The 20,414-nt window shown below is 40.7% G+C and overlaps 1 protein-coding gene across 2 annotated transcripts in view; it reads left to right on the forward strand.

The window, feature by feature from the left end:
• Nucleotides 1-20,213, forward strand: part of edil3a (EGF-like repeats and discoidin I-like domains 3a) — a 99,107-nt gene extending 78,894 nt beyond the window's left edge. The window contains exons 9-10 of one of the 2 annotated variants that reach the window (XM_076159906.1): nt 13,273-13,428; nt 19,749-20,213. In XM_076159906.1, the coding sequence (XP_076016021.1) occupies nt 13,273-13,428; nt 19,749-19,898 (306 nt within the window). In that variant the 3' untranslated portion in view covers nt 19,899-20,213. The remainder of the gene's footprint in view (nt 1-13,272; nt 13,429-19,748) is intronic. The other variant, XM_076159905.1, reaches the window with a different exon arrangement.
• Nucleotides 20,214-20,414: the final 201 nt, after the last annotated feature.

Raw genomic sequence — 20,414 nt, forward strand, 5'->3', positions numbered from 1 at the left:
TGGGAGATAAAATCACACAGAGGGAGACTGAAACAGAATCTTTCAAGATGCTTTCAAGAGAGAGAGGCTGAAGCCGTTAGACTGGGCTGCCAAGTGTTCCAGCTGGCATAAGCTGATTAGTTAATGATGCACATTAACATGTCCACACAGCAAACGGAAATTAGCAGAGAAACGGTAGCTACTTTTTCATTTCACAGAGTCCCTGTTAATGTGTAGAACATGTGCGCTGTGAACCAGCTTTTCAACGCCGTGCCAGAGTTTTATGTTTGATTATTAGAAACATTCCTCATACAAAGAAGTGAGCAGGGGTGGACACACTGTGACTCGCACTTCACAAATCATCTCTCATCTCTAATTTGGTTTGCAGCCTCACAGCTCCTTATTTGGGGGCAAGGTGTTTTTGTACTCTTTGTCAAACTGTGGCAAAGGATTCTTATTTTCTTGTTAATTCTGCTCTGTTAGTTAAGTGCTGCAAATACAGCGACTTTCCTCAAATATTTTTTTGGAAGGCCTCCAATATGAAACCTGTAAAGTGCGTCGACAGAACGGAGCCCTAAGAGCAGATAGAATAGCAGATATAATAACAGTAGAGTGTGTGTAATGGACAGGCTGTGAGGATTGTCGGGGCCTGTAAGATAAGGAACAATCGAAGTCAGCAATAAGAAGCATGCAGGAGGTCAGACCTGTACCTTTTTATCCTCATTATTATTTGAATATTTCCCAATATCAGTTTCTGCTGTATTTAGTTTCTCCTTAGACATTTATTCTGTAACCACCAACCAGAAAAACTAAACTCATTGATGCTGTGCCTAACAAATCAGCAAATCTTATCAACATAATCTACCTCATATTAGGACTTTATTACCACTGTAAAGGCCTTAAAATGACCTTTGTGCATAACAAAAAGGAAGGAGAGGTTCAGATGGCTGGTATTTTGGTGAATATTGGACCTTTGAGGTTACACTAACAATATCTGTTTGCAGTGTCATCGTTCGAGAACTCAGTTTAAGATTTTTATGTTGTCGTTTTATGCTTTACGTAGTCAAGCGTGGCGGAAATGCTGTTGCTATGTAAATTCCCTACAAGCCACTGCTCAGGCTGAGACATTGAGGATGGGCTGTCTTCTTTCAATGTTAAATGCTGTGAGAACATTTTCACACCCATATTACAGATTGGAAGGAAACAGAGTGAATGCCAGCATTACTTCTATTTTGAAAGTACCTACCTACCCATGGTGTTACCCTGGTTTATTATGACTAATCAAAGGGTGAACGCGAAAAAATGCGATACACAAGAAGTAGCCTCAACCTAATGTGCTAGATGTCCTTGTATGGACTTGACAATGAAAGTCCACGGTTTAACCTCCAAATGGTACTGTATATAAAGCCTCCTAACAAGCTTAAAAGCAAATTTCTTCTTGTGGCTTGTTTATCCCGTTTCGCTGTGGTTTTCACAGCCAATTATCTCCTTACAGCGATAAATATGTGCAGCTTGTGGCTGTGGCACCCTGATAATCACCTCTGCCTCTGTGGAGGAGTCTACAATAACTTGTGTGGAAACTGGAAAAGAGAGCGTAGCCTCCATGTTAATGGTATATGGATGTCAACACCAATATCAGCATTTGGCCATTATCAAATATCAATGCTCAGCTTGCCTGATGAAGTAGTGTAGCACACAATGTAACGTGGCATTCCTTGTTGCTTAAAAGTCTCCCTTGTGTACTGTAATGAAGATCAACGTGGAGAAAAGAACAAAAACATGGCCATTTGTAATTCTAATTAGGAGTAGCTATAGGTAATTTATTGTATTTATAAGCAGAAAGCCTGCTGATAGCTCTGACATCTGTCTTTTATGGTAAAAACTATAGACCTGACATTTTTTAGATTATAATCCTTCCTGTTCTGTTGAACAAAGATCGATGTTATATTGTACAATATGCTGAATATGGAAAATATCTGCTATGTTGTGCTGGTTTGGATCAGCCTGGACCCTAAAGCAAACAGCAGGCTGCAGCAGGATAACAATGTAGCCAAGACATTGACAGTAGTGTTGTACAATATCAAGACCTCAGGAACTCGAGTGAACGTGGAATAGCAAATGTAGAGCGAAGCACGTCGTCTGGCAAAAGCCTGTCGAGAGGGAGATTGCAGGGTTACACAGGCAGATGCTGAAGAGTTAATTAGTGGCAGGCGAGCTGCTCAGGCACTGCATGCTCAGTGTCTCTGTGCTGGTCAGACAGGAACACACAGGGCCTCAGAGGCAGCACAGTGGGTGACTAAGTAATCTGGGGCAGCAGCAGTGACATTACACCCCATTCCTTGAGCTGGCTCCCAATGTCCCACTGCGCATGATGATCCCGTTAGTCAGTGTAAGGTCTTAATATTAATGAGACCCAGATTTTGATCATTTGTTCACACTTGAAATGGCTGTTCATTATTTCTCCAGCACAAACTTCACGAAATGCAGCTCTGGAATGCCAATACAGTTGGTTCTCTTCAGTGGTAACAGTCAATGAGAAAGGAATAACAACTGCGTGTCTAATCGTTGAGGGTAAGCTGGTGTAACATTATACCTACCTAACGTGTTGCCCTTAAAGCGCAGTGGAGCGATCCAGTCCCCACTGCACTTGGGGTGTGGCAACTCACTTTTGGTATTTTGGTGACAGGGAGCTGGGTGGCACTTGGAAACTGGGTGTTTTTAAGATGAATACATTATCATACAATATCAGTGGGTGAGTCAGGGGTAGTGGCTGATACTTCCAATCAAACTGCTTTTATCCTCCCAACGGGGCAGCCCATGCAGCCAGGACGCCCTATCATTGTGGTGATTCCTCAGAGAGCAGCCGGGAGCGTCTCTCACTTGTGCATGAAATACAAAAGCATCAAGAGCAGATATATGGCACCTCAAATAAAATGAAGAAATAACTGAGGTGGTCAACAAATTATGCCGGATCAGGTCTGTGTCACAGTGTAACAAGGCTTTTTAATGACATAAGAGCGAAGATCAAACTGTCGACATCATTAACAATCATCCACCCACGCTTTGATCAGAGGGAATTATGTCCAAGCATTGTACGTAATGGTGCACACATGACTTACAGACAGAGATTATTGCTCTGTCCTGGGGGAGTTTAGAGAGCAAAGTCATTATTCTAATATGTTTGGATTTGGGATTTTTGTCATTCATTTTTTGAATTATACAAGTGTGTCCTCCTCAAACAGATGATATTTATTATGAGACGAACAAGCAGGGAAACGTTGTACATGAGCGAGTAGCCTGTGGTGTTTTAATTTTACATTAATTAGATTAATGAGCTGGATGAGCTTGAATACGCACACGGTCATCATTGCAACTACAGAGAGCTGATGGATCACATATCCATCACATTCTGATGATGACTGTACTGGTGGTTAATCATCAGAGATCAGAAGTCTCTGGGGTTGCTTTTGAACAAACTGAGGCGGTGCACAATAACGCTGTGGGAGTACACTCATCAGAGAACAATCATGTCATAGAGAGCTCACAGAGACAGGACTGTACTCTGATGACTGTAATATGATCAGAAAGAGAAGCTCTCCATTCATACAGACTGTGGGTGATTTGAGATTCTGGTGAAAATCACACAATCTTTGCTCCAACTTCCTTCCATAAATTCCATATTTTGAATAAACTGTATTCCTACTATGTAGTATTTATTAAATATAATAAAGCAAAATGAGGAGGGGACCAAAATCTGTAGTACACAATTTTTTCTTTGTAAAGCTAGAGAGAATCTAAGTAGTAGTAGTAGTAATAGTAACCACTGAAATTCTCATTCTCAAGGAGAAACACGGGACAGGTTTGTAGATTAGAAATACCAAATTGTTGATGGAGGAGAAGTACAGTATGTGTGGAATTGAGATGTTTGTCACGGAAGAACTTACATAAACCAACTCAGAATCCTAGTGTGATGTTGCCTCAACAATCTCTGTCCAGTGCAATGCCTTCCACAGTGATTTCCAGGAGTAACGTAGATACTGGATACTGAAATTTGGCCTAAAGATCTTTAAATAAATAAATAATGTAGATGCCCCGTCCAGGCTGCACACAGCACAAACAATACTCTCCCTGCATGCAACACTGATCCAGGCACTTGACGATCAATCACACACAGCCGCGTTGCATCAGTTCATCTTCTTTTGGAGGTCACGGGAGTGACAATCAATCTTTTGTCCTGCTTTTATGCCAGGCAGTTTACATACATATGCCTAGAGCAATGACATCTAGATTCTTCTGAAGGTCCTGAGAAGCTCATTTGCATTCGATGGTATCACAAACTGCTACTTTTCTTAGAAACCATATATCTTCATAATGTCAATCTTGTGTCTCAGAAACCTCTTGTGGTGTCTGGTCATCAACAGACACTCACTCAGGAGGTTGGAACTTCAACAGGATAGCGACTATCTTAGTTGTTGTAGATGATAGAGAGATAATAGATAGGGAGATGTTGTAGGTTGGACAAAAGCTGGCTCCAGTTAAGGAATAAGCAAGTGGCTACGGTTAATGGCAAGTTGGTGGAATCTATTCACAATCTCATCAGTAGGTGCTCAGGTTGTGGCATTTACTGTTCCAATAAATAACAAGGTCGCAAACACAGAAACACTTGGCAGTAGACAGGAGGCACCGGTGAGCCCTTAGCAGAAGGCAGATCTGTGGGATTGCAGGAGTTCAGTCAATGATCTAAGTGAAAGCAAACTAACATAGGCGTAACCAGCAGAGCATAAAAGAGCACACCTTATAGTCTGTGACTACAGTATAAAGGGAGTGTAGGCTTACACAGGTAGCTGCTTTTGAGCTCATGGCAGCTACATGAACGAATGCTTGTAGAAAATAGATAATGTTAACTGTCGGTGTGCTCATTAAAAAGCACACCTCCCTCAAGGTCCAACAGGCCTCCAGTTCAGGAAATTGAACAGGTTATTGCATTGATTATAATCATACAGCATTATCTTGGTCACTTCATGGTGGCAGTTGTACGTTTCTATCCTTATATAGGCAAAGCAGTGATTCTTTCAATTGGACCCGTGTCTGAAAACACATTTCAGTCCACCGGATCAGATCCAGCTCCGTATCTGGATCACATCTATTGAAAGGTCACCTTGGTGCACACCTGAATTTGTTTGGGATGATCACCAAATTTAAATAGCTTCTTCCCTGGTACAAGCCAAGTTTCATGAAAATCCCTACATGACTTTGCAACTCCTGCCAGGAAACAAAGAAATATACAGACAATGTAATTCATTTTAAGTAGCGCTATGGTGTCAACAGTTCCTTCAATACTTCTCCATAATGTACAGTCTGTGTCATGTTTGTGTACCCAAAAGTTTTGGCCATTAAATTCTATCCATCTAAAAAGCTCTGTGTGGAGCTTTAAAATCTGTAAATGTGCAATGAACTAAACAAATTATGTATCTAATTTCAATAACTTATTTCTAAATGGCCATAAAACGAGGTACAAACTGTGAAAACAACAAATACAAATTGTTGAGGGTCTATTTCATGCTGTTTGCCATTTCTAAAATGGCTCTAGTTGTTTTCATGAATATGCCACTTTTATTATTTTGTAATCATTTGAAAGAATGTTTAATAAAGAAATTAGAATATAAATGTTTTTGATAATAGTTGGAAATTATCGTCCAATTAAATAATCCCAGCTAATCCCTAAAACGTGTCAACATTCATGTGTCGCAGAGTGTGGAAGGGAACAACAATCTACAATCACGATTACGTCGACAATAAGTAGACGTAATTCGAGACCGATTGCTGTTCAGTCCCTGTGCGTGTGCATTTGTTGTAATCAAACCGGGAATTATCATTACGCCAATTTTGCAAAGCACAGCATCCTAATCAGATCGCTACCTCAAATACTGCTCTGTTGATGACAAACTCTGTTTCTTTTAATCAATATAATTTGCTCGGCTTTTGTCTCATCCATGCACGGTGGGGAACGGCCTTAATTTGTCCCACTGAAACTCTCAATGCTTCTCGAGTGTTTATGCAGCAAAGATGAAACGTGTCCTTTCTAAGAAGAGAAAAGCTGCCTCGGAGAGAGTTAAAAGGCGTCGTAGAATGAAAGGATTTAAGAGGGTTTTTGATCAACTTGTACAGCAATGATCATGACAGTATTTCAAGAACAAGGGACTCGCGCATTGTTGAAATTACAAGAGCATGGAAAATGGACCCTAAGCATTCATTGGGAGCTTTCAAGGGCGAGCTGTCTTATGTGCCCCTCAAGCTTGACTGCCTATGGGAAAGGCAATCATTACAACCATCATTCCTCTGGCAGCATACAGAGGGTATCTTATTAAATATGGTATGCCTGTTACTAGCATACTTTGCTCTGGGATACAAAACATTCATCCGTGGAGACATTGAATGCGCGACTATCCAGGATTCTGATTGCTACAAATATATTGTTTATTCTATTGTCTGCTCAGCATTTTTTTTAATCATTATTTGTTTTATTCTCAACACACAAAACTGAGTCAATGGGAACAACACCTGCAGCTTAAGTCGCCGTGCCGAACTAATTAAAGAAACACAATGTGAGAGGAACAATGTCTCCAGGTGGTTTTTCAATGCCGTCAGTGGGAAGCACACCACCACCACTTAGCCTCTGTTGCTGTATTGAAAGAATATGTTACACATACCAGCGAGTGAAATACACAAACACATTGTCTAATATCTTGAATTTTGTACTTTTATACTTGTGGGTTTTGTCATGGATAGGATGAATGGCAGATCAATCATGTCACCAAGTTCTAGTCCTCCTGCTTTCATTTGTAGTTGAAAAACTTTGTCCACTTAATTACCCCACATCCTCTTTCTTCCACAACAACTTGCTGATAGAATGGCGATCTCAGCACTGATACAAGGCTCGGACAGCAGATGTATTCAGTCAGCACATTCTTCTGCCAGCACTTGCCTTGACAGATGTACCATTACAGTTGTAGAATAGCAATCGCATTAACTTTGCACTTAAACCATTTGTGTGTATCATTACAAGACTTAATGTGGGTTCTTCTTCTTATCGTGCATTGTTGTCAAAAGTAAAGATGTTTGATGGGAAACCTGTCATCAACCTTTACATTGTATAAGCTTAATCTAATGTGCTTGGACATAATATACTTTGATTCCAAAATATTGGCAAGAGCTGCTGTTAATTCACTTTCCTTGAGAACATTATCCGAGAATTCCAGAAGAATCTGAGGAAGCCCCTGTACTAATTTGCAAACATGCCTGATGTAAATTTCATTAAGACATTATAGTCAGAGCCTCATTTTAATGCAGTCCAATATGGCCCCTGCTTTGCTCTATTTTATTCAATTTTCCTAGCAGCTAGTGTGCTGATTCAATTAGCTGCCAAATGAAGTTACTGGAGGGATGGTGAATCCATCTGCTTCCCTGATTCAATTGGGTGCTTTTTAGTGCCTCCTCCTTCCAACTTCATCCTTAAGTCTACATAACCTGCATAATGTTGTGCTTTTGTTTCCGCTATCGGTAGAAGCCATCTTATCCCTCAGCACCACATCCTGATCCTCATCTCTCACTCTATTCTTCTTTCTTTCTCTCTCTCCCTCTCAGCTAATATAGATGCATTTATCTCTTTTATCTCGGGTGATTGATTCACGAGTCGGCAGCAGCTCCAGCTGTAATCGTTGGATCTGCAGGCATTGTCAGAAGTGAAGGCGCTGGAGCTTAAATCAGTGCAGTGGAGATTGCGCCCAATGTCTTCCGCATGTGTATCTTACAGTTTCACTGTGTTCTCTGAGCCAGTCCATCTCTTGATAGGCAGGGAATCCTCCACTCATCTTTATGTCATGCACTTAGCAGAGGATCGGCTGTACTGCTGCAGTCCTGACACATGCTACAATATTATAATTAATTCAGCACAGTCTAAAGCAAAGCCAAGCCTCTGTGGAAAACAGATCACTGATTTGTTTAATGGGTAGAATACGGGGAGCAAAGAGACCAAATATGCTCAGAAATGGTATGTACTTTGGAATTTCAGTAGCCTTTTTATTGCAACTAAATGGGTTTTGTTCAGTGCATGTGTGCACACGTCTCTGTATGTGTGTGTATGCACACCAGCAAATTTAATATGAATATTTTATGTGCCATGTGCAGAAGAGGAGGAGGAGGAGGGAGCGAGGAGTGAAGTATGATGAGAACTAAATGCAGCAGCCAGAACCGTAAACACATTTTCTTTAAACACAAGCATTTTCTAAGACCTATAAAGACCCGCACAATTTAGACTTGGATTAATTTTAGATTAATGTGCATGTTTAATATTCCAAAGAGGCAGAGTATTTGCCTTGGTTGAATTGATCAGGTCACACTGGCTACTTTCGATTATTGTATTAGATATTAGATTAACTGTCCATCACCTGGTGTGTCATTGTAAGCATTAACAGAGTGTGAACTTCCCAACACCTGCTGGGCTCTGCCATGTTTTACATACCTACTTACATACATACATACAGTATATACATACATACAGGCCTATACAGAGTCAGGTTTATTCACATTGGGAAACTTTAAGGCTTAATCCGATTCTAAGCTGTTTAGAATTTCAAGTAGTAATATTTATACCTTGTTGTACTAAGTGTGCTGAGAAAAAGAAGATTAAATTATGGCGTATCAAGCATTTAGCTCAATTTATGTGTTAAATTATAATCAGGCATCCACAAAGCCCCAAAACTTCCCATGCACTTATATTTGTTGGCAGCTGTACAATGACAGGTTAATTGTTTTTTTTTCCACCCGGGCCTTATTAAAATACTGTTTATCATCATACAAATAATAGCTTTATTTTGGCAAAACTAACCGCTCTACTGCAGCTTCTCATTAGGCTTAAACGCAGACCGCAGGCCTTCAAAGATGATGATGAATCTCCTTCTCAAACTCACAGAATAGTCGGACCTGCTCATGTTTTGTATTGATAAAGTCTTTCTTTTCTTTTTTTTAATTAATGCTGCTTTTTGCATACTGCATCATTGGACTATGTTTAAGCCTTGGGAGAAACTTAACAGTAGTAACTAACACAACTAAAGCATTTCCTGAGCTTCTGCTGTGTGTAAAATAATATAAATGTCCCCAGTGACAACCTATACTTTAATTCGGGATGGATTTTAGGGATTAATTCACACCTGCCTCCCGTGTTTTTGCATATTAATGTTCACTGTGAATACGACAACCTGCAGATATTACTCAGCAGAAGAGCAAAGAACTGAATTGAATTTCAGATGCACAAGACACTGTTGTATTCAGTGGTCTGGGATGAAGAGAGAGAGTGAAACTAGAGGAGAGCAATGCGGCCTACAGATTTCTGCACATTGACCGGCCAACTAGATGAATCTTCGGGGCAAAACTAACCAAGACACGTTGCTTCTTTGCAGACTTCCATCCTCACATAGACTCCAAATGTAGATATTTCCTTTACCTGACTGAATTTTTCATTTAGCACTGAATACCAGAAGGAGGAAAGCTTTCAGTTTGTGTGGCGCTGACCACATACCAGCCTGACCCAGTGCTGCCTCGAGGGGCCTTTTTCTCTCTATTATTGCCTCTGCTATCTCCTGCGCTCCAAGGCAATTCAGAGTCACATTTCAGACTGTGCCCAGCAGGCATTTTCACCTTCTGACATATAGCCATATGACGTTGAACCACCGATCAAAAAGTTTCAGAAAGTAGTTTCAGTGCTCTGTCACATCATATGACATCACACAAATATTGTGCCAAATGTTCACCCTCATGGAGTCAAGCCGAGCTGGATGTCCAGTCGAGTCAGCGCGTTGAATTAATGGCAAAGGCGACAGTAAAAGAAAGCTTTAATTGGTTGTTTTGAATCAGCACTTTCACCCATTTTGTGCACTTTCTTCACTTTTATTTTTTCATTACTACTTTGTCTTTTCAAGCCCAACTTTTTTCTTTCCACTGCAGATGTGGCGATAAAAGCAGGCACCATTGTGGCTAAAATGAGATATGTATCCTTCATGGCTTCATTTGATTCAGGTTTTGGTGTATTTGGTATTATACCGTTGGATCAGAAATGACAAATAGGTGTATTGAGGCCTGTTTGCTTGCTAATGAACATCAATCATTATTATTTTGATGGTACTGGGACAATGTTCTTTCACAGGGAAAATACATCACAAACACTCCTTCAAGCTCAGTGAGACCTTTTCCCTGACTCATCTTGAATAGGCTTACCCAGCATCGCTCTGTGGGGAATTTTAAACTCAGAAAGGTTTCCTGACACAAACAGGGTTTTCTTTGCGCTCAATAGAAAAGCACTGCACTGTATGCCTGCCATCTGTGGTGCAATCGCCAGCCTTAAAGCTTCCTCTCTCAGTTTTCAGTGTTGCTGGGTTAGGGTAAGATGGAGGTTTAGCAGCAGAGACTTTTGTGCTTTTGGGGCTTCTGCTGTGCAGCGCATAACAACAAAATGTTGAAGCCACTTTCTGAATTCAGACTTTCTGTACAGGGAAATGATTGTAAATGATGTCTTTTCCCTGCTCCACAGCTTTAATGATAGTAGCTGTCCTGTTGTGGGGTTTATGGGCCACAGCTCTGTCCTCATGGTTCTGAGAGCTGTGAGCACACAATTGTCAGTTCTTCAGGGTGACCTAAGAGAATATACAAAAAAGGATTTCACATCTCACAGACACACACACACACGCGCACACACACACAATTTCTGCAGGCTGTGAATTGGGTCAGACTATGTGAGTGGCGAGATTAAATGAGTCCTCAAACTCCTCAGTTAAATTAGAACGCCAAGAAAGAGAATGTCAGCAGGGTGTATGTATGCATGTACTGTATGTATGAAGAAGGAAACTGGGCCTCATACTGTTCCCTATCAAGTCTCCTCTTGCTGCATTAATCTTGTTATCGTGCAGCGGCAATGCCACTTCAAATAGGGGATACAAGCCGTACACTCCAGCTCTCATCTTAATGAGAAGGGGAGACGTTAGAAACAGAGAGTTAAACAACAGATTTCTGAAACAAACTACAAAGTCTTCACACATTTCTACTCTACAGAGGTTAAGTGCTTATCGGGGACAGGATGGGGTTGAGTGTGTGATGGAACGAAGGACAGGAGGTGGGAGATGGAGGTGAGGCTCAGCTTTAACAAGCTTATCTCGCTCCTTAATTCAGTTTGGGCCATCAAAGTGTTGGGAGCCGGCATCGCTAGGGGCTGTCGTATTTTTTGACCGCTACCTGTGACAGCAATTACAGGTTCCCTTTCTAGAATGCCTTTGTTTTTGTGGCAGACTGGACCGCTTTGATAGAATGATATTACCTCAATGCTGTGCAATTGAAGTCTAATCACAGGCTTACAATGCTGGGTGTCCTGCCCTGTAAATGGACTGTTGTTTTCAACCAAACACTCCCTGTCAGTGCTTCTTTACAACCCCAGTTGCCCATATTGTCATTATGAAAGAGCTGTTGTTTAATGGTCTTCACGCACATAATAGGAGGACATGCCACTGCTGCCCCCCAGCCAAGAGAAATGAGAACAACTTTACACAAAAAATCAAAGCATGACCTGCTTCAATTTGAATGACAAACTTCATGAATAGCATATTCACAACAAGTGAAGCATAAGCATAATTGCACACCTGACATCAAAGAAACTCTTCCTCTATCATCAAGAGTTACATTAGGTCTGCAACCACGCAAAATGCAATGCCTCAGTTCTGCTTCCATTAGAGAAGCATTCTCACAGCTGGGAGTTTATCCATTTGCATGCCCGTTACAAAAGCCAGGGCTGGCTTTGTTCTCTTGCTGAGCTGCAGTAAGGCATGGCTTTGCCTACATGCAAGTCAGGACCCAGCTCTGTGCCTGCTCATGCTCACAGCAGGGGGTCTACATTTAAGAAAACCCATCTAATACCCAGAGAATAGACTTCAATCTCAGTGGCTGTGAGGCAAAATAAGCTCTCTAACAGTGTTGAAACCTTGACGGATGAAAACTCTGTGAGTGAGCATCGCTGTCCACAAAAAGAACATGGTTTTAGGCTTTGCAGATGGTAGTGGTGCGCATTACATCACCTCATCCATTACTTTGTTGTGTTTGCTTGTTCGCTTACGTCTACACGGGTCCCTATTTTGTATTGCACCAGCAACCTGACACAGTATATGTTGGCCTCTGACCAGGCCAATTACTGTGATGTATGGTTACCTCAGTGTTGTGTATATTCAGCAAATGAAACAGATTTGCATACTTGCTTTCTTTTTGCTTCTTTCCACTTGCTTCTTTGTTTTTTTGTTCTTTTGTCTGTGTTCTTTTTGTTCTCTATCAAGCAGCTGCTGAATTGTCACAGCATTACCTTTATTGTCAAAATATTTCGTGCTAGGCTGCATATAGGTGCTAATTGAAAGCAATCTAACTAAATGAGCACTTCCCAAGGAGGAATGGTGAAATCCTTTCATACAATACTGTTACACACTTGTTTGTGAAGGTTACCAGCAACAACAAAGAGACTGTACAAAAAAATGACCTGTTTTCACTCAGTTTCTTCATTAATTGGAGACGAAGTGGATCAGTGTTGCACGTTAAAGCATTGCAAGGGTTCTGAAATAAACTTCTGTATGATTTGATATCAATATTAAGCTGCAATATCTTCCTCATCATCTTCAGATTATCATAGTATTGTTACTCACAATGCCTCTAACATGACTGGGAAAATGTGCCTGTCTTCAAAAACCTGTGTAGCTCAGAGTGAGTCAGGCACATGTGCAGTGGGGCTGCAGTGTGTTCATGGACTCTAGGGCTCATCTTATCTATACCTTGGATCTCAACCCCAACAGCTTTGTGGGCACTTCTTAATAATGAACCATAATTGAACTCTAGATCGTCAATGAAAGAGCAAAGTATTTTTTCACTGCCAAACACCTTTGTCCTGCAACAAATGAGAACTTATTAAAAATTAACCCAAATGGAGCAGTGTGGGTCTGAGAAGCTGCTGTGGCGTGCGATTTCTGTTTTGCTGAGGTGAAGTTGTGGACTTAGCCTTGTTGTTCAATATTCTGTGAATAATTGAAACTGACTTTTTGCACCCAGTGTCTTTAGAAATTCTCTGACAACATCAAACGGCAAAAAAGCTGCTGACTAGATCATGAAAATGGAGCATATGGCACTTTCCCACAGGCTAAGTTTGTAGACTAATGACGTTTTTATTGTGCTCTCTCTCCCCTCTCTGTTTCTCCTGTGTTGCTGCACTCTCAGGTGGACCTGCTCGTGCCTACCAAGATCACAGGTGTCATCACCCAAGGAGCTAAAGACTTTGGCCACGTCCAGTTTGTCGGCTCGTACAAAGTGGCTTACAGTAATGATGGAGAGCGGTGGAACGTCTATCAAGATGAAAAACAGAGGAAGGACAAGGTAAGTACAACATTCACATCCCAGAGTGTCTATGAAACTACAACTAATAATCTACCATATCAGAGGAATGACAGGATTGACCCTACTTTACAATGCAAATATTCGATTGAATTTTATCTTAAAATGAGATCACATGATTAAATTAGAGAATATGACAAACTATTGAAACTATTTTTTTTTATTTTAGGTCTCAATAATAGATATTATTAGATAAAGTGTAGATTTTAAATGAATGAGTTGCACATGAAGCATTTATCAGCAGCACATTGACATCGTTGTATATCCAGAATAAAACACAATGTTCCTGTCATGTAGACATGAAGGTAATCACATTGGATACTGTTGTTGAATCTTATATGCATGCCTGTGGGTCCTGAGTACGGAACTTTTGAATTATATATTACACTACAATGGAAAGGGCATTCTGGAGTCACAGCATTGACAAAAATGATGATGCACATTGAGGACAGAATGTTGGCCAGAAAATCACCATCAACATTTAAAGAACAGTAAATAAAAGAAGAAGTAAAAGACAGGTATTGTTGTGTGAATTGTTGTATTATAGGTGTGAAAGAGTCCGGTTCAGCCCCTTTCTGTTTCTCCTTTCTACTGCACTTCGGCAGCTCCTCATCTGTGGCTCAGACAAAGCTTGCCTGGCGTCTCCCTTTGCACACTTTTGCTGTGGGATCAGATAAGACAATGCTGTCAGCCAGGCCAACCTGGCCAGGACAACGCTGAAAATCTTGTTTACGGCCTTTCAACAGAGTACACGTCCATTCCAATCAGCCACGACAACAGAGACTGTGTAGGGCTCCGGCAGCTTCTCATATCAGGAAAACAGCAGACATGCGGTTGCAGCTAAAGCTTGAGCTTCTTGTCTTTTAGATACTGGTGGCAAGAGGGGTGACGTTTACTTTTCTCTTTTGCTGTGTTATTGAAAGATAAGACCTAAGCCATTTGCCTGTACATGTATTGGAGATGGATTACATGTGGAAAACTATGAAGGAGTCAGTGGACAAGAGGGATGCATGGCTGTTAAACCACCAGCAAATAGTTGGAATTTAAAAAAGTGAGACAAAAGACTATTAAACCTTTAATGTGAAATTTAAGCATTTTAATCGGTGGAAGTTATCACATGAGATTTTTAGCAATTGTATTTGTGAATAGTGAACAATGAATTCAAGTATGATCACATATTCAGCCATAGAAATATTTTTTAAAAGCTCAGAGCCACAATGTTTGGCTTTGTCTCACAGAATCTGAGGAGGTTGTTTTAGCTATGCAGTTATTCTTGGATTCATATTAATCTGATCCTGAACGCATAGCCAGTGCAGCAGCCAATGCCCGGAAATTTTATTCAATTTCCCTTTGAGGAGTTTATAATCCCAGCACTCATGATGATCTTTGGATTTAAGCCATTGCATGCAGAGTACGACTTTCAGTCAAGCAATCTCAATTCTGAGCGGTGGATGATTTCCTAAGGTTTGGCGAGCGTCAACTGAGACAGGAAGGAAAAAGGAAAACTACTGATGACATCTGAGGAATCTGTTTATCCATCCATTAAATTTAATGTTTGAATATAATTTTCAGAGGTGATATTGTGGAAGGTGATACTTGTGACCCAGATTTTAAACAACAAACAAGTAATATCTACAATTTTTTATAGTCTAGATTGTTCCGTTCCTAATTTTCACTGTATAAATCAGAGTCGAGGCAAGAACAGGCAGTTAATCTGAGTGTCTGTGCTCTGTATTAGAGGGCAGGCGTGTTTAGTAAGGCTTCTTAGAATGTCAATCAGTTTGTCCCCAGACAGAGCCGACGGGCTGTTCTGATGCATGATTCTTCAAGGTGTTTTCCCCCTTCAGTCAACTGAAGCGGCCATTAATGCTGGAGGACACATTTGTCTGTTGGACTCCTGAGGCTCCTCCCGCCTCACCACAATGCTTGACTTGGCAGGGATATACTGCATGCACGTGTCGGGCTGTCGGCTTTGGGCACAGTGGTACGGGCTTGTAAGTATTCCTCTCAGCTCCCTCCTCCAGCTCCTGTGTGGCAGAGGCTGCAGGCAGTTAGATCTAGATTGAGAGAGGAGGCTCGGTCGGAATACAGATGCTGTCAAACCGGGACACGGCGCCGCGCAGAGCAGTGTCCCTCTGCAAAATCCATATCACAATCAAGTCTCATTTGCTTTTTATTTGCACCCTAACCCCGAATACCTGTGCACTGGTATCTGAGACAATATAATAATATAATTCACTGTGTTACCTAACTTTAAATGGGTTTGCATTGCATAATTATAGCCGCATTCTCATTTCTACTCCCATTCCGAACCTGAGTTGTGCAGCAGTATTGCAGTTTCCTGGGTGTCAATATTTACACAGACAGTTGAGAGGGAGTAGTCAAGCATAAAGTAATTGATTTATGTATAAAGGTCTTCCAGTTGGGTGATACCGGGTTAATTAGCCATTAGAGTCTGCAATTCCAGCCCCAGGTCAGAAGTTAACAGAATGTTAGGTGCCTATGACTACAGCCATCTTTAAAATTAGCCAGTAATGATAGTATTTTTCTTTTCTCACAGTTTAAAAGATATTGGCTGCAGGATCACTGCACAACAGGGTCTGAAAAAAACACACCAAACCTGCAGAGCGCTGTTAGATGAAGTGGTTAGTTGAGTTTCTTTTGAGTGTCACAGCTCCTGCTTTGCTGCAGGGCTACTCTTAGTGAAGATGTGGCTGAGACTGTCAGGTATCACCAGGACCAGCTGAGGCAACAGGAGTGCAGATAACATAGAGAATTTGGGGGGCCCCCCTGCACTCTTGACCCCTGCAGCAGCCTGAAATAATGGAGTGTAGGTTGTGTTGTATCTCCAGAGACACACAACGGTTCCCCTAATAATACATTCGCTGTACTCTTCCAGCTGGAAAAATCAATACATCAGAGCAGAGTTGTGGCCTCTGGGTTGGTCTGAAGGCCCACAGAGAAATGTTGGCAATCCGTGCTCGTGCCGCCGTTGTTGGATAATAGCAAGAGGAAACAGGGTAACTTATGCAGCGAGCGTGTCAAAATGCGAATGTTTGCAACTTTCAAGAAGCATTATCATGGATGGATGGATAGATGGATGGATGGATAGATCATTAGATAGATAAATAGATAGAGAGAGAGAGATAGAGTTTTCATATCCCAGCCTGTCCTTTTTCATTTTCTTTTTTCCTCTCCAGCATTATTTGTCCTTTTATCGAAAGTCTTCACATATCCTGATCCAGACAGTTTATTTTAGCGACATTGCCTCTGCCACAGCACAGGTCCCCAGACAGCAGAGGAGAGATTCTTGTCATATTTCAATCAGCTCCTGCTTATATGGCCTTCCAGTCTTGGTCTTTTATATTGCATCGCATGTCCTCTTTGTCACATCACGCTGGCGGATACTCTCCTGGAAGTGAGACACCATTTCTTCCATATCAGTGTAATGCAATTCAATTCGACAATACAATATCAAATAAAACGCAAGAGGAGGAGGTAAAAACAGAATTCTTCAGAAACTTTTTAAATTTGATGAGCAGCAAAGTTTGGGCTCAGGAAGTTCAGTAAACGTAATATGACCTCAAAATTCAACCATTAGTCTCATCAGTGAAATGGATATCTTTTTAGTTATAGCATCATTTAATGGGTATCATAAAAATCTATAAACGACAAAAGCCATGTCAGCATGCACACACTGAAGACGAATACTATTGCAAACTGCATCCATCATAAGACCTTTAATATCTTAAACACCGCCTTAAATATCTATATATGTCTATAAATAGTAAATACTTTGACATGTACAAACACAATTACTTTGTAGACTCCAAACCAGATGCAGTGAATTTACTGAATGAAAGACAAAAATGGCACTGGTCCCATCTTAAAGACATCACTTAGCTCCAAATTGTGTTAGAAAGTTGTCTTAAAGTTAATGCTTATCGAAGTGGGTCATCCAAAGTCTCATTATTTCACATTGCAGTTTTGGATTTGTCTGCTGCAACAATGTCACAACTTCATGTGAAATATCATCTTAACAAAGTTTTCAAGACAGTGATTAATTAGACACTGTTCCAAGATGAAACACCCATGAGGATGAGGAACTTTTACCCATATTAAAGCTGAGAATAAGTGTGTATGGAGGTTTTTTTTTAATGCTTTTTCAGGTGTTTCTTAAGCACTTGTGTTTCTAAATTTGTCATAAAGGAGCAGTGAGGACATACAGAGAAAAAGGAGGGGGGAGGAGAAATGACAGAAGGGGCAGCTTGCCGTGTGATTTAGTGTTGTTTGCTTGTCTGCAGATGCAGACCTTGTCTGACTACAGTCTTGGCTCAACGCTACAATATAGATGAGAAAGACAGGGGAGAAAATGAGTTTCGCTGCAGGAGGAACATGATGAAAAAGAATGTAGGATGAAGAGGTGGCCTGCACTCGTTTGTATTAGAGATGTGAAATATGAAAGTGCATGGCTGCCACATGATTTCAGCATCAGTCCTCTGAGAGAGAAAGCCATAAACACAAGGAGGACAACACGAACAAACAGACCGAATCAAACAGTGCCACACACCAGCAGTCCTAATGATAGTAACACACACAAACACACACAGTAGGAAGCAAAGGTTTGATAACTAAGGGATATTTACATTATACCCACAATACGTCAGGCTGCTACTCAGTAGACAAAGGTACATAGGAGCAGGGGTGCACATAGTTTTTTCAGGGACCAGTAGATTTATCCTGGTATTGTATGAGGTACTAATAATAAAATGTTTTTTAAGTTTACAATATTCAAATGTACTATACACATCACACTTTTCTCATTATTTTTTTGGTTCAGTTTAAATGCTTAACTTGTAACATAAGAGCTACCATCAAAGCTTTCATCTTCATAATGAGGGTTAATGAGATGCACACTCACGCTCCATAAGCACTACATAAGCACTGACTAATAAGATAGCTGTGACACTTGCATTTGTGGCAAATTAGCTTGAACCATATACAGCAGTCAAGGTTTTCTCATCTGCACTGTAAAGAGAAGTGTGTATCCCTTTGAACAAAGAGGGCTGGATGAGGTTGTGGTTTGATTTGGATACACCGAACATTTCAATATTTACCAACACAGTTTTAGCAATGTAAGTGGCTATTCAAAAGTAAGTGTGCCATTAGCAGCTCATTGTTTTTGTAATATGTGTAAAGGTGATGAGCATTTCCATGTTCTTATTCTCGTTTTGACACAATGTTACACATTTGTGAGGCTTTTAAAGTACAAAAAAACATTGACTGAACCACATTCCCCCTTGTTGCAGCACCACAGTGCACATAGAGTGAAAAAATACTGGATACCGGCTGGTGCGCAAGTGTTTTGCACCCTTGCCCAATACCCAAATCATCACATATTTCAGTAAAACATTGAGGAAAGTGAAGCCGTGACATCTATCATATACGAATTAGATGAGAATTAGATGAAGCTTTGATGGGAGCTTCTAATAAGGTCAACACCCAAACTATCTCCAGCTACTGCTTGGTTTTGCCTCACTGATTTTCCATTCCACACAACAGTGAATCCCATTACATCCCAATTACACGGGCATAATCATGTCTTTTTTAATTGAAATGATCATATTCTTCAATGAAGCACTCCCTGTAGGTGAATTTCTTCCTTAATATACTTCATTCTACCGTCTATTAACCACGCACCAACACAAAATAATAATAATCAACAGTAGAGCATGCATTCCTGTATGATAATCAGGCTTGTTTATATCTGGTTGTTACTTAACTCCTGCACTGCTGTATAAAAGCTCATCGAAAGGCTCTTAAAAGGGGACACAGACAGATTTCAATGCTCTTATTTTCTTGCAGGTGCATTCAGGGCACCTATGAGTTTGTCTTACTGGATGCATTTGGCATGAACTTTGACAACAATCAACACAAATCTCTTACTATTTTACACTGTGAAAATGATGGGAAATGTCAAAAGGCATAAGTTGTCTTCTTTAAAACTTAAATGTGCAACTGAGTTTATATGAATGGTTGTACTGATCGATCCATAAGAAAAAAGTGTCTCAAACTACTTTCCTATGCATTCCTGAAGCACCATTAACAGATTAAGTAGGTAGAATGGATGGATGGATGGATGGATGGATGGATGGACAAACTGGTGGATGGATAAGTAGGTCATTCATTCTGGAGTTGTCTGGAGGTCCTGAAGAATGTAATTCATTTTAAGGTTAATGTTTCTTGGTGCCATGGTACCAGGCAACACTATTAATCCTCCATGCGTATTTATGTCTTCTCAGGTATTCCAAGGAAACTTTGACAACGACACACACAGAAAGAATGTGATAGATCCACCCATCTACGCTCGGCTGGTCCGGATCCTGCCCTGGTCATGGTACGGCAGGATCACTTTGCGCGTAGAAGTCCTTGGATGCACAGAGGAAGAGTGAATTCCTTTCCTCCACCTTTATGCCACCTTTCCCCGTCCCTTGGCATGCTGGGGTATCTTTCCCAGTATGCCAATATAAACTGTGCAACCTGTAAAAAGAAATCAATTTCCAATGGATTTTTCAAGAATAAGTGTTTGGTTGTGGTGGGTTGCTGTTTGTTCTTTTGTACAATGATTTAAACCTGTCCCCTGTCCCTATTTTGTCTTTTGATTTCCTCTTTTAAAGTGTGATATGTGTCTTTTTATCCTTCTCAAGACTTGCCATGCTCTTTGGAATGAATTGTATGGGAGGGATGGGGTGGGGGTGGGGGTGGTGGTGGGGAGCTGGAAGGGGGTTCTCACTTTGGTTCCAACTTGTTGCCATAGAAGCTATTGTACAGTGTCACTTTTTAACAAAGACGTGAAATCTGTCTGCCATGCTTCATTGGACACGATTAACCAAGTTCATCTCATAATTAAATCTAAGTCTAAAATAACACAAAAGTCAAATCACACAATACCACCTTATAAGTATATT

Source organism: Genypterus blacodes, unplaced genomic scaffold (genome assembly GCF_046128005.1).
Source record: "Genypterus blacodes isolate CSIRO-AG114 ecotype Tasmania unplaced genomic scaffold, CSIRO-AGI_Gbla_v1 ptg000099l_1, whole genome shotgun sequence".
NCBI lineage: Eukaryota > Metazoa > Chordata > Actinopteri > Ophidiiformes > Ophidiidae > Genypterus > Genypterus blacodes.